Source organism: Euprymna scolopes, chromosome 14 (genome assembly GCF_053919585.1).
Source record: "Euprymna scolopes isolate OS-2025 chromosome 14, ASM5391958v1, whole genome shotgun sequence".
Lineage (NCBI taxonomy): Eukaryota > Metazoa > Mollusca > Cephalopoda > Sepiida > Sepiolidae > Euprymna > Euprymna scolopes.
The window spans coordinates 94,480,500-94,494,496 of record NC_136495.1 but is presented as its reverse complement, the minus strand read 5'-3'; the positions used below and the strand labels follow the sequence as shown (position 1 = coordinate 94,494,496).

General features: G+C 33.0%; 1 protein-coding gene across 4 annotated transcripts in view; it reads left to right on the top strand.

Moving 5' to 3' along the window:
• The window catches only part of LOC145293168 (doublecortin domain-containing protein 1-like), a 562,737-nt gene that overhangs the window by 135,032 nt on the left and 413,708 nt on the right, over nt 1–13,997 (top strand). For all 4 annotated transcript variants that reach the window (XM_080139630.1, XM_080139632.1, XM_080139631.1 and 1 more), the window contains exons 4-5: nt 3,577–3,647; nt 8,041–8,159. In XM_080139630.1, coding sequence (XP_079995756.1) covers nt 3,577–3,647; nt 8,041–8,159 — 190 coding nt within the window. The remainder of the gene's footprint in view (nt 1–3,576; nt 3,648–8,040; nt 8,160–13,997) is intronic.

Below are 13,997 nucleotides of genomic sequence, written 5' to 3'. Positions count from 1 at the left end.
TATCAGTATAATATCAATCAATTTCCGGTTTACGTGCTTTCTGAACTTTTTATAGCCATATTATGCTTGTTTAACGCTAATTCAGTGAATAATTTTTTTCAGATAATTTTTAGATAGCGATTTATTTAAACTATTATAAGTGACTAAATTATAATTTTCAATCGCCATGGTTAAAACTAAGGAACACAGCGAAGACGTCAGGAAGCTTGTTGTAGCATGCCATACCAATGGGGACGGCTATGATAAGATTTCAAAGAAGCTAAACCTTCCCAAATCTACTGTTAGAGCCATAATAAACAAGTTCAAATCGCAAGGCCACGTTATGAGTTTAGAGGGTAGAGGGAGAAAAAGGATTCTTTCCCCAAGAGATGAACGGAAAATTGTTCAACAAGTAAAACAAAACCCAAGGATCTCTGTTGGGGAGATTGTTGATGAACAGAGCACCTCTGGAGTGAATGTATCTCGATATACAGTTGGTAGAGTTTTGAAGAGAGCTGGTTTAAAAGCATGTCATCCGAGAAAGACTCCCTTATTGAAGCCTATGCACCTGAAAGCAAGGCTAGCCTTTGCAAAACGTCATATTGATAAAGATGTTGCATTCTGGAAACGTGTTCTATGGACTGACGAAACGAAAATAGAGTTATTTGGCCATAATAAAGTGTCTTATATTTACAGAAAATCTGGCGAAGCTTTCCTGCCTAAGAACACCATACCCACAGTGAAGCACGGTGGAGGCAGTTTGATGTTTTGGGGATCCTTTGCTGCCTCTGGACCAGGGCGACTTGTTAAGGTCACAGGTAGCATGAAAAAGGAAGATTATGTTAAAATATTGGATGAAAACCTGAAAGACTCTGCTAAAGAGCTCTCACTTGGTCGTCGTTGGTGGTTCATGCAAGATAATGACCCAAACCATTCGGCTAAACTGACTAAGAAATGGCTTGAGGACAATCATATTAATGTTTTGGAGTGGCCATCACAAAGCCCAGACCTTAATCCAATTGAAAATTTATGGAGAACATTAAAATTGAGGGTAATGCAAAGGAAGCCTAAGAATCTTATTCAATTGGAGGATTATTGTCAGGAAGAGTGGGCTAAAATTACTACTGAAGAGTGCAACAACTTGGTTGTAAACTATGAAAAGCGACTGAGGAAGGTAATCAAGGCCAAAGGCTATACAATTGATTATTAAATAAATCGTGCCAATAATTTTGAACAAGGGTTTTTTGCAATTATGTTTGTTGTTCCTTTGTTATTTATTTTTTCTAAAATCCGATTGCTGCATCGGAAAGGCCAGTTAAAAATACATAATATACTTTGTTATTTTCTTTAATTTAATCCCTTTTTTAGAATTTATTAGACAAAATTTAACTTTTATTTTACCGTGCCAATAAATATGATCATCACTGTATATATATATATATATATATATATATATATATATATATATATATATATATATATATATATATATATATATAAACATTATATATATATATATATATATATATATATATATATATATATATATATAATGTTTATATAAATATACTATATATATATATATATATATATATATATATATATATATAGTCATCCACATACAGTACTGTTTCGTTGTTTCACAGCTCATCAGTACGGCTAGACAAGCAACTACCTCCAGCCAAGATCGAAACCCAACTGCCCAAACGACAGTCAGACCTTATAACCATTGCGCGATTTGGATGCTGCAATGCAAGCAGTGATTTAACAATGTTTTTACATTGTCCAAATACCTAAGCTCAATTTGTTTACACAAAGAGCATCGCTTAATATACTAGTGGTAATCTGTATATCACTTCCCAATATGCTCAATCCAGGATAGCTTCTAACTGTTGTGCTATTTGGCTGCTGCTAAGCAGGTAGTGAATAAACAATGTTTTGACATTGTTCAAATACCTAAGCTCATTTTTTTTTACACAAAGAGCATCGCTTAATACGCTAATGGTAATTTAAGTATATATATATGCATATATATATATGTATATATATATATGCATATATATATATATATATATATATATATATATATATATATATATATATATATATATATATAAGTATAATAAATAAATAATTGTTATAATTCTTCTATCCTTTGCAAATGATTCAAATTTTAGTATGTTATTATGGATGATAACGACTACCAGTTGTTAAAATTTCAGCTTTTCACAGTTGTCATTTCTAACAAATATTAGGTTTTAAAATTTTGTCCCTTAGTTTTGGACGCTACTGTATACGTCTATATAAATATACTAGCAAGCTGCCCACCATAGCTCGGCCGTAAAATATGCTTAAATATGATATTTTGATTAATGCAAATTTCATATTTATTATTATATTATATTGGACCCAATATATAGTAATGGTTTAAAAAAATTTTTTTAAATTTTTTGTGCACCACCACTGAGAATCGAAACCAAAACGTTTAGCTTACGATTTACTTTTTCTTTTAGTTTTAATATGAGCTATGAAGGTATGTTTGCTGCAAGGCTAAAAATTATAACATGAACCAATACCTATTTTGCAACACATGCATATACGTAGTGCCGTTGTTCAACCTTCACCTGGCAAATTCAATTTTTTTAATTTTCACACACGCACGAATTTTCCCGACTAAAACCCAAATATAAAATCTCGCATGGGTTTGAATACCCTTAATATCAGGTTTCATGTCTTTTTTTCAAACAAATATATAAATATACACAGAAAAAGGTTTGTGTTTACTATAAAGTTTTTACGCAAATATTACGCAAGTATAAATCATGTAGAATATCTGCATGAATATAATTACACATATTAGTTAACTAAAGATGATCATCCCATAAGAAAACAAAAAAAAAACTAATAGGGAATTAATTAAAATAAATGTTTAAAAAAATACTCAAATTAGCTAGATTTTTTGCAGATGAATGCAATTTCATGACCCATATATAACAAAATTGTATTTTTTTTAAATAAATAGGAAAAAGGTTTTTTAATATAAATATTAATACACAAAACCCCTAAATTTATAACAGTACAAGTATATATATATATGTATGTATGTATAAGTATATGTATATAGATTTATATATATATATATATGTATATGTGTATCTATATACATATGTATCTATATGTGTGTATATACATATGCATGTACATATATGTGTGTGTTTATACGTATGTATATATTCATATATAGATATGTATATATACATGTATATATAGGTATATACATGTGTATATATGTATATATATATTTATATGTCTATATGTATGATTATATGTAGATATATATATATGTATATATATGTATATATATATGTGTGTGTGTGTTTGTGTATACGTATGTACGTTTGTGTGTGTGTTAATTTAGACCTGCTTATATTTAATGGCTACATATTGCATGCATTTGTTTCATGATATATGGCTTTTTTTAAATTTGAAACTTTTAATAGACATCTTTATGAGATGATATCTTTATTTTGCATACGTGCATACTAATTTCTGTGTTGTAATCCGTATTTCTAAAACGAATTGTTTTAATATTGTCAGATCGGCATCTGCAGTTTCATCCCTCAGCAGTTATGATACATCTGGCAGGAAGAATCAAAGAAACACTCACGGTAATTATTTTCTTTTATATGTAAATGGTGTGGCCTTGCAAGTGTTCTTATGCAATTCTCATAAGTTTCTGATGAGAGCGCAATTATCAAATTATACATTTATGATAGTTAAATATATTGCGCATTTTTTTTTATCATAATTTATATTAATTATAAATGTTTTTTAGACTAAATTAGATGCAATTATTATTTAGTATTTTACCACATAATATAAAAGCTGATATTAGAATCATTTCATTTGTTTTTTTGTTTTATTCAAAAACTAGCGGAGTTGGGGGCAGCCTTGCTCGGTCGTAAAATAAGCTGAAAGATATTTTAATTCATGCAGATTTCGTATTTATCATTACCAAGCCAATTCTCTATTGAATATTATATTGTACCTAATAATACTGATTTCAGAAATTTACAAAAAAAAAAAAAAAAATGACTTGTGTGTCATCAGCTAGAATCGAAACAAAAATATTTAGCACTTCAATCGCGTTCTCTACCATTTGAACCATCGAGAGATAGATAAGGAAGATATTAAATCCTATGAATGAATTTGTGTATGCGCAAAAGTAATAGAAATATGTCAGCAAGTTAAAATGAACATTTTGCATTTCCATTCGCTGACGTTTCTATATGTGTTATCCATCCAAACGATGATTTTACTTGTTATAAACCATCCTTGGTGTATGATTACTATAAGGGGAATTGCCTTCGCTCCTTCTCTGTACAAGAGTAAATAATTCGATATTTCTTAGCGCATCTGATTTTCGCACACACACACATAACATTACACATCTAAACAAACAATTTACTTGAAACCTGCCACAACAACAATTAAAAATAAAAAATAAATAATAAATAAATAAAATAAAATTAAAATACTTTTAGACAACACATAAGACTCATTGAATTCAAAATCTATATTCCAGAAACTGAGCTAAAAATATGCGGGCTCTTTTACTGTGAAACTGGCGTCTTACATATTAACTTCTGCTGCCGACACAAACAAATGTAGTCATATTCAAGAAATGCTTACACTTCCTATCCTTCCCCTGAAGCAGAGATATATTCTCGAATTTTGGGGGAAATTCAAATTCACCTGCCATTTTGTGCGACACACTCTGTTCAGAAATAAACTGAAAATTATTGAAAGTCCTTCAATATTGTCATCGTTATTTATTTTATTAGATCGACCGTTCTCATGCACTGCACTGTCATAGCCCTCAAACACAGTCTTCTCCTACTATTTCCTGTTTATTTCAGTGTTATGTGACCAGTAGTTTAAGAGTTTATTGGTTAAATATTTTCCTATAGACAGACAGAAACACATACATCTACTACTTCATTTATATAGATAGAAAATATATTTGATTTCCAACACTTAATGTTGAGTGCATTTATTACTATTTAATTGCCGGGCTATGATACTACAACAGTTTGGCAACAAGGAATTTTGTATTGACTAATGTGGAATGAACAAAATTATATAAACGCAAAGGAGGCTTACCAAGTTAAAAACACAAATAATAATAAAAAAAAACATGAAAAACTTGAAATATTTTCTGTTGGAATCTTAAATAAACAAGAAAAACCGCATAATCAAGACATGTTGAATAATTCTTGATCAAAAAGGGAAAAGAGTTGTGAGAAAAGGAAAGAGGATGTAAAGACAGTTAATAAAATAGTAAATATAAAGAATAATATAAAAAGGCCACGAGTAACTTCTTGTCACAAAATGTGTCAACGAAATTCACCTTGTAAATTATGGTAACCGAACAAGTCTGAGAGCTAAGTGTAAAGTGCATTTTGTCCTGTGATTTTACTGACAAGAAATTGTGGCAGACTTGGTAAGATCGTGACTGAGAAGGCTGGATGTAATAAATTCGCTGAGATTGGCTGAGAAACCTGTATCTGAAGTTGCTACGATTTTCTTGATTTCCGTTGGGAAAACCCGGATATGATCTTTGCCAAAGACATGACACAAGGTCGCTGTTGCACCAGTGACCTTTCGCCATGATTTGAGATCAGCAATCAAAAGCAGAATTTTCTTAACATTCGATATTGGTATAAAGCCTTTCAGTCGTGTTCAGACGTGCAAATTGGCATTTAAAATTGAGCAAATTATAAGTCAATATATTTGCCATAAAAACACAAAGGTTATTTATTATTCGTGCTTTAATTGTTGTCAGTTATTTGATAATAGTAGAAAACAATTGTAAAAAAGAAACCAACTATCAAAATATGATCACTTTAGAGTCACAATCTATGATTACATGGAAGAATAAGACATAATTACTTTTATTTGAACAAAAAAAGAGTATCATTTCTCTCGTCATTTAAACAATCATTGCTTATATTTTATTAGTTATTTGGCATTGCCCTTATATTATACTAGCAGGGCTACCCAGTTTTGCACAGGGCAAAATGTAGCATATTTCTATTAAATCTTCCTCTTATTTTCCCTCTTCCTCTCGCTACCCCCACTTTCTTTATTACCCAGATCATTCTTCTCACTGGACATACATACAGACAACTTACAGCAATTAAAATTTTCCCAAATGTCAGTTTCTTTGGAGTAGTTTAAAATGTTTTTAGGAGGCATAACATGAGAATAACCTCGCATTTGAAAATTCAAATATTTCAGATTTGTACTAAATTTAATCTATCGTCATTAGACACCAATCAAGCAAGATTCCTTGAATTGCAATTTTTTCTTAGAAACTCTTAAATTTTTTACACTTTTTAGAATCAAGATCATGTCATGGATTTTGATCAAAATTGGAATAAGAATTCTAGACATAAGGTTTAGCATCATTATATATTTATTTTAATCGTTGTAACATGACATAAGAGTGTTCTATTCATACAATTAATGTTGCCATGGCTTCGAACGGCTCTTTTAATGTCGAATATATTCTTTGCAATTTTAGTTTTCTACTCTATATAGATTGGGAAAAAACTTTAAAATAAGATATATTATTTATTACAAAAAATTTAAAACTAACTAATTACTAATAAATAATAACCCTACATCCGATGAAAGTATGCTGAAAACTAGAAATGCCTTGTACGCCTTTAAATGTCCCATAGGAGAATGGGTCTCCAAAAATAATTTGTACATTGGCATGACTCGAACCAGCATCTCCCGTCGTTTAACATGTCACCACGAATAGTTCAATCTATTAGCACCTCATAGCACACCACACTCCTAAAACTGAATTTACAGACATATTAATAAAAAAACACGGCCATTTTAACTGTCTCATATTGCGAGGTGCGCCTCCCAATCTTTGAGGCATTGTTAATCCACATTAATAAACCAACGATTAACCAGACTCAAAATGAAACGGAGGGCACGCTCAAGTGCTTTTGAGTATTTTAGTGATTTTAAGCGATTTTAATCGTCTTTTCATTTCATCTCGCTATTTTAATTTTTCAATTTCATTTTTTATTTTTTTATTTTTTACTACTCGCCTGAGGATGACAAATGGAGGTCGAAAACGTTCGCGATTATGGGAAATTTCTTTTTTCACTCGAAAAAAACGTTCGGGAATGGTCTAACAAAGAGAAAAGGAATATTACAAGAAAAACAAGCAAGCGTTGTCTGTGCTATTTAATGAAACGTGCATATATATATATATATATATATATATATATATATATATATATATATATATATATATAATATACATATATATATATACATACTTTATATAAAAATTACTTTGTGTGTGTGAGAGTTCCTTTCGTATAAATTCTGAAACAGCTGAGCAACTTTCACACAAAGCTAACTTATATGGCTGTGTTTCTAGAGATGTTTTATACAGAAATCCGTCCATAATCGAAAATCGAAAAAAAACCGATTCTAAAAAGAGTGTACCTCACCATTTTATTTGAATTTTTTCTTATTAATGAATTTAATTTACGATAAAAGAAGTACCATTTAAAATCGCCGCAGATCATTTCTTTGCATATTTTAAAACTAAACATTAATCAGAAGTGAGTTTCCAGGGCATTCATTGTCCAGCCCAAATATCAGCTGACGTGATATTGTAAACAAACACAGATGGAATTTGATGAACTACATTATCATTATTATTTATTTTATTTTTTTTGTTGTTTTTTGCAAATTAGTCCACTGGGCAAATTATCCCTCGTAATATATAATATTCAATACAGAATTAATTCTATAATAATACATACACAATCTGTATAAAATAAAATATCATGTTTAAGTGTATTGTACAACCGAACAATGCCGGGTGTCCAGCTAGTATATATATATAAATATCAAAGCTGAAAACTTATTTTACTTTTGTATTAAAAGTAATAATATTCCTTATTTCTTTACTGTCTGCAAGATGACTGACACTAATTACTTTCTTGATTTGTTTTTACTTCAAAGAAATCCGACCTCCATTGCGGTATAGAATAAGGCCCCCTCCACACACGATTGTAGCGACTGTTTATAAAAATGGCTATTGTGATAATTCTGCAAGAGTTGCTGCACCTGATTTAAGATTGGTAAGTTACAAATTGTTTTCCTTTCCAGAAATTCTGTGACTTTTGACAATAGCCTCAATTAAAACTTAAAAACATTAATATAAAAAATCTTTATTTATTCAAGAAATTAAAGATACATAAAAAGGTCAAAACATATGAGTCAATAATTTAAGAATAAATTTTTTTTTAAATTGTCGAAATACAATTCAATTTGTTTCGTTTTTCAAATAATCTGTTTCAACTTCCAAATTTAAAACTCCTTTGTGAATATGTCCGAAACGCCAAACAGTTTGACTGAATATTTGAATGACTTTGCAGGCCAAGAGCAGGCTCGAAGCATTCCTTCAAATAATGGTGATGCAAAAGCACTCTTAGAACCAACTTAATTTATGAAAGACGTCACTGTGACAGAAGATTGATAGATCCAAGTGGCTAAGGAAATCCTATGTGGTGGAATCAATCACTTTACTCGTCTCCATTGGCAACTGACTGGAATATGAATCTGTCGAGATATATTTTTTGGTTGTTTGCAGCACTCTGTTAAATGTTGCCATAAGGCCAGAGCTTATTTTTTAAATATTTTTTGTCGTATTTTCCCTAAGTGGTTGTTTACATTATTTTATCTGGGATCTTTGTTACTCAGGTCTGAGTTGCCATTTTTTTTTTCTGTTCTTAGCTTGAAGCTGGCTTGGGAAAAATGCATACAATATAGAATACTTATAATACGATTTTATTCAATTCTGTCAACCACAATCATCGGCCGGGTGGGTTGTATCATAAATTCCTAGGATCTTTGTTATTATTTATGTGAGTCTATGAGCAAAGAGGCCACACAAGTATCTGCAGAAAGCAAGTGCAAATTAGCAACTGCTTCACTTAACTATTTCAAAATGAGGACATGAAAACTTTTACTATCTCTCTGCCACCCTTCACTATCGAACACATGTACAGTTTTTATTTACTTTTTTTATTCAATTAGAAAACACTCTTTTGTCCTAGCATTAATAAGATAACATCCAAGGTGTTTAGTATCCTTATAAAAACTTCAAGACAAAAAAAAAAAAAATGACAAAACAAATAAATAAATAATGTCATAGGTAGAGTTTTTGAAAATACACCATGCAGTTAGTGGTTCAGGCATTGTAAATTCCACAAATAAAATTTAGAAAACTAAGGGAATATTTTATGTCAGAACGAATTCTATGATTATTGACTTATGATCCCCTCACTAAAATATCGTATGTTACTAATAAAAAAAATACCCAGAGTGTGAGAGTGATAACTCTAGACTTAAGGATTCTACAACTTAAAATTCATAGCAGATATGCCACTGTGCAGCTATTTTATACGTGTCTGATATGAAAATCAGTTCTTTATTTTTCAGAGTAGATATCATCCTTTTCTGAAACCCCAAATTGCTAAGACTTTTGTTTCATTTCTATTTAATGGAACTCTCACTTGTGGATTTGTTGCATATTCCAATACACACACACACATTATAAATCTATATCTATATATATATATCTATATATATATATCTCTCTCTCTATATATATATGTATATATATATATATCTATATATATATCTATACACACACACACACACACATATATAAAGTAGTAACGTGTGTGTGTGTGTGTGTGTGTCCGCATGTACAACTCTCCTACAGCCCACATCACTGACCCGATCATGACCAAACTTGACATGATGATGGTTCCCCACCTAGGGATGGTGCACACCATTTTTTAAGGTTAAGGTCTCGTTTGAAAATTGATTTTAGTAAAGTCTTAAAGTCGTGTTCTGTCCCGCCTACAATCTTTTGAGTCAGCTTCAATAATCCTGATTATACACACATCCGTTTGCATAGCACACCATCTTTCAACTCGCCAATCATACATTTTACCGCTTCTTTTATGCATCTTGCATAAACTAATTTGCATAGAGTTTGTGTTACACGTGATCATCAAATATAAAAGTCACCATTTTAGCTTTTTTTAAAAATTATTTTCTTTAAGTGAATGAACACGACATCCACACTAGTCAGGTAAGCCACGACCCCCCCCCCCGATCTCATGATCACAAACAGAGCAGGGGGGGGGATAGTATCCATTTTTTTCGGGTAGTTCTTCAAAGAAAAATGACATCACTCTCATGCATACTCTCGTCTGTGACTCAACTTGCAATAGACATCTCATCAGTCAGGAGTATACTAGCATCAGAATCACTGTCAAGCGGATCTGAATTCAAATAGATTAGGTCACTCACTATCCTCAGAATCACTTTTGTCACTTGATAAGTGCGTCTGCATTACTGGTCGAAGGTTTTTAACATGTCGAGGCACCCAATCAACTTTCACAGACTGCGAGCTGATCACTCCAGTCACGCGACCCATCTTATATTTTGTTGGGCACCTGCCATGCAGATTTTTAACTCAAACGACATCTCCTCTTCCATACTTCATCTCCTCTTCCATACTTCCCTCTAATCACCTCTGATTTATGTAGCAAGTTAGCTTCAAACCTTTGATTCGAACATGATATCTATCTAGCACTTCAGCTGGTGTGGTGGAAGATGAAACGTCATCTTTGGGATGACATTGTGCCAGTAGACTGCCTCCAATATTGAATAATTCTCTCTAACTCCAATGGTCTTAAAGGTTCTGTGTCTTCATTCTACAATTCCGTTTCCACTCGATGAGTAGGCACATCAAAATCATAGATGTATGTCTCAATTTTTTGCAAATTCTCCAAACTCTTTTACTGGTGAAAGCAGTAATGTTGTCAGTCAGTATTTCCATCAGCAAGCGTCGCTCAAGAAAAATTACTCTAATTGTCGGATAACAGTGGTCACATCTGTCCAAAGCAGTGGCCACCATATTGCAAATCTAGAGGGGCTACAGTCAATGATAGTTGGAAAATTCTCACCATTGTGGTAGGTTTTGTTTATTGCCAATCTGCTCCAATTGTTTTTTTCCGGCGAACAGTTACCGGATCTATTGATCGACATGTTTCACAACAGATTTAGCAGCTTCTTTAGACACTTGCGAGTCAATGAACCTGGCAAAACATAAAGTTCGTTTCACACCTGGATGTTAACTTTGATGATAGATGTAAACCACCTCGTCCTTATCCAGTTGTTCTACTGTTGCGCAGCTCCCAAGCACTGGCTCTCTTCCTTCCTTGAGTAGATCCATCCACCTGCGGAGTATTCTGATGAGACTATATGTGTGGTTCTGATAGGATTTCACAAGTTTTACATTGATGGTGAATTCATATTCTTAACCCAGCAATTGCAGAGTTCCTAACCGTTGTCTGATGAGCATCTCACCAGTTGTTCTCGTGTCAAATATCAGTGACCAAGTGTAACACTATTGCTTCCCACTGAAGGGTCAAATTGACTCCTTTGATTTCTGCGTCGAGTTCAGCTAGATTGATGTACTGAGCATCATTAGTTGGATGTAGCCAACACGCATCCTTAATGACCATCCCATTCGTTTCCAATGCTAGTGTAGCTATGCAACTCGCATCCATCTAGACTGTAATTTTTTGTCCATACACCAGTCTTCTCAAATTTTGCTCAAAGTTTCTGCCAATATGTGACAGAGCATGTGGCATTTTAGAGTCTGTCATCCTTTGTCACTGCAGTTGCAAGGCGCTTGATAAATGCAACTGCCACCCAAAACCATCCACATACGGAAAAGTGACCAACGAGTTTTCTGTAGAAAGAAAATATACGCCAATGGATCAATTCATCAGAGATTTCCGGAATTGGACTTCCTCGTTTCCATCAAAGTGTATAATCTTTTGTCCCGGACTTGCAAGCCAAGAACTTTGGCTCCATTCCTTAGTTGTACCAGATCCTTGGAAACCAAACCATTGTCTAAAAATGTTGCTGCACATGCGATGCAGAAACTACACTTTCATTAATGAAAATACCATCAACGCATGCTGATGTGGCGCTTTTGATGACATGGTCTTGAGATACAATAGTGTCTATAACAGACTTCATAATAATTGGCCCCACATTCAGCTCAAATGGCAACTGTATAAGAGAGAAGCGCTGATCCTTGAAAATAACTGTTTGAAATGGTCATAGCACTTTGTTGACATGGATTTGAAGATATTTTGCAAATCCATAACTGACTCCTTCTTGCTGCCACTCTTTTAGTTTTTGCATGCACGCTTCTGCATTGGCAGTGAAACATCTACAAACTCATTCAATTCCTGATAATCAAGCACTGGACACACCTTTTGCTTCTGCTTATGCATTTTGGTGTGCCAAGTGCTTCTTCTGAATAAGCCACCAGCCATCCATTCTGCTGCTGCTGTTGAATCTCATTCTCTATATTTTTGCACACTGTTACTCGATTCACTGGGAGACCTTTTGCCTATTGCCACGATGCAGTCCATTCTTTGTTACTGCGATCATAAGCCATGCTTGTTGATCGAGATGGCAGTATATCTATTTATCCCACCAAAACGTGCTTAACCTGATGCCATGAAATAAACTCCATTGAGTTTCTTGATCGCATCAATCCCCAGCAGTAGATTGAAGCCCAACAACTGTTTATCCATTATATCAATATTGACAGCTGGAACTTGGCCAACTTCTACATTTATTTTGCCATATCTTTGGCAATTCAATGTCTTCCGTCATCTGTTAGTTCTCCTTCTGACACTTCCACTTCCAAAAGCGACACACGGCTTTACTCATGAAGACCTCAACGCTGTGCACTCTTGTCTATCTACATGTACTTTCATGGAGGGGAGCTTCTTAGTGTTCAGTTGGTCGGGGAGGAGACTAACGCTAATGCCTCCTACTAGCACTGTAAATGCTATATATCCAAGGCATCTGAAGTAACATATCTCATGACTGTCCGACCTCTAGCAGTCCTTTGCCAAGTAGTTGGGGGTCACCAGACCTGTAGCAAGCAAATTTTCTACTGTCATTGCACACTTTTGATTCTGAAGGTGTTTGTTTGGCAGAGGTGGTGGCAGATAAATTCTTAACAATGAACAATGGAAGTACTCATTGAATAGTATTTTTATAGGTAAGTGATTTTTTGGAATTTATATATATTTTTTATAATCGAAGTAAATAAAATTTCGTTGAGTTTCTTAAAATCTTTTTTAAAGAAAACATATTTAAAAAAACAAATATTGCATAATTTGCTATTAAACCTGTTATTTTTTTAAATTTTGGTCTTTGCTCCTTTAATTAAAAAAAATAGGGTTTGAATTACATTTTTCAAGAAGTTATAAGCTCGAAAGACAGTAAGTCTAAATATTCCAGTGTTTACTACGAATTTTTACTGACAATTTCTGACACTGCTAAAGTTCCACATTTTTTATCTACTCGATAACGGGAATATCAGCTGCAGCACCATTAAAATCCTGCCCTCCACTGCCAAAAGGTAATATAAAGTTGAAATAATTTCTTGTTTGAAAATTGATTTTAGTGGAGTGTTTAAGTCGTGTTCTGTCCTGCCTACAATATTTTGAGTCAGCATTAATAATCCTGTTTGGATAACATGCTGTCTGTTTGGATAACATGCTGTATTTTAACTCGTTGGTCGTTCCTTTTACCGCTTCTTTTATGCATATTGCATAAACTAATTTGCATAGAGTTTGTGTTACTCACACGTGATCGTCAAATACAAAAGTGACATCACCATCTTTTTTTTTTCTTTTTTATTTAAGCAAATGAACACAACACCCGTGCTAGTCAAGTAAATCATGATTTTCCCAATAGGTCAAGGTCATAGCATATGTATATATACTCTCTTACAGCACACACAACTGGACTGATCATAACTAAACCTGGTATGATGATAGTCTCCCACCTAGGGATGGTACATA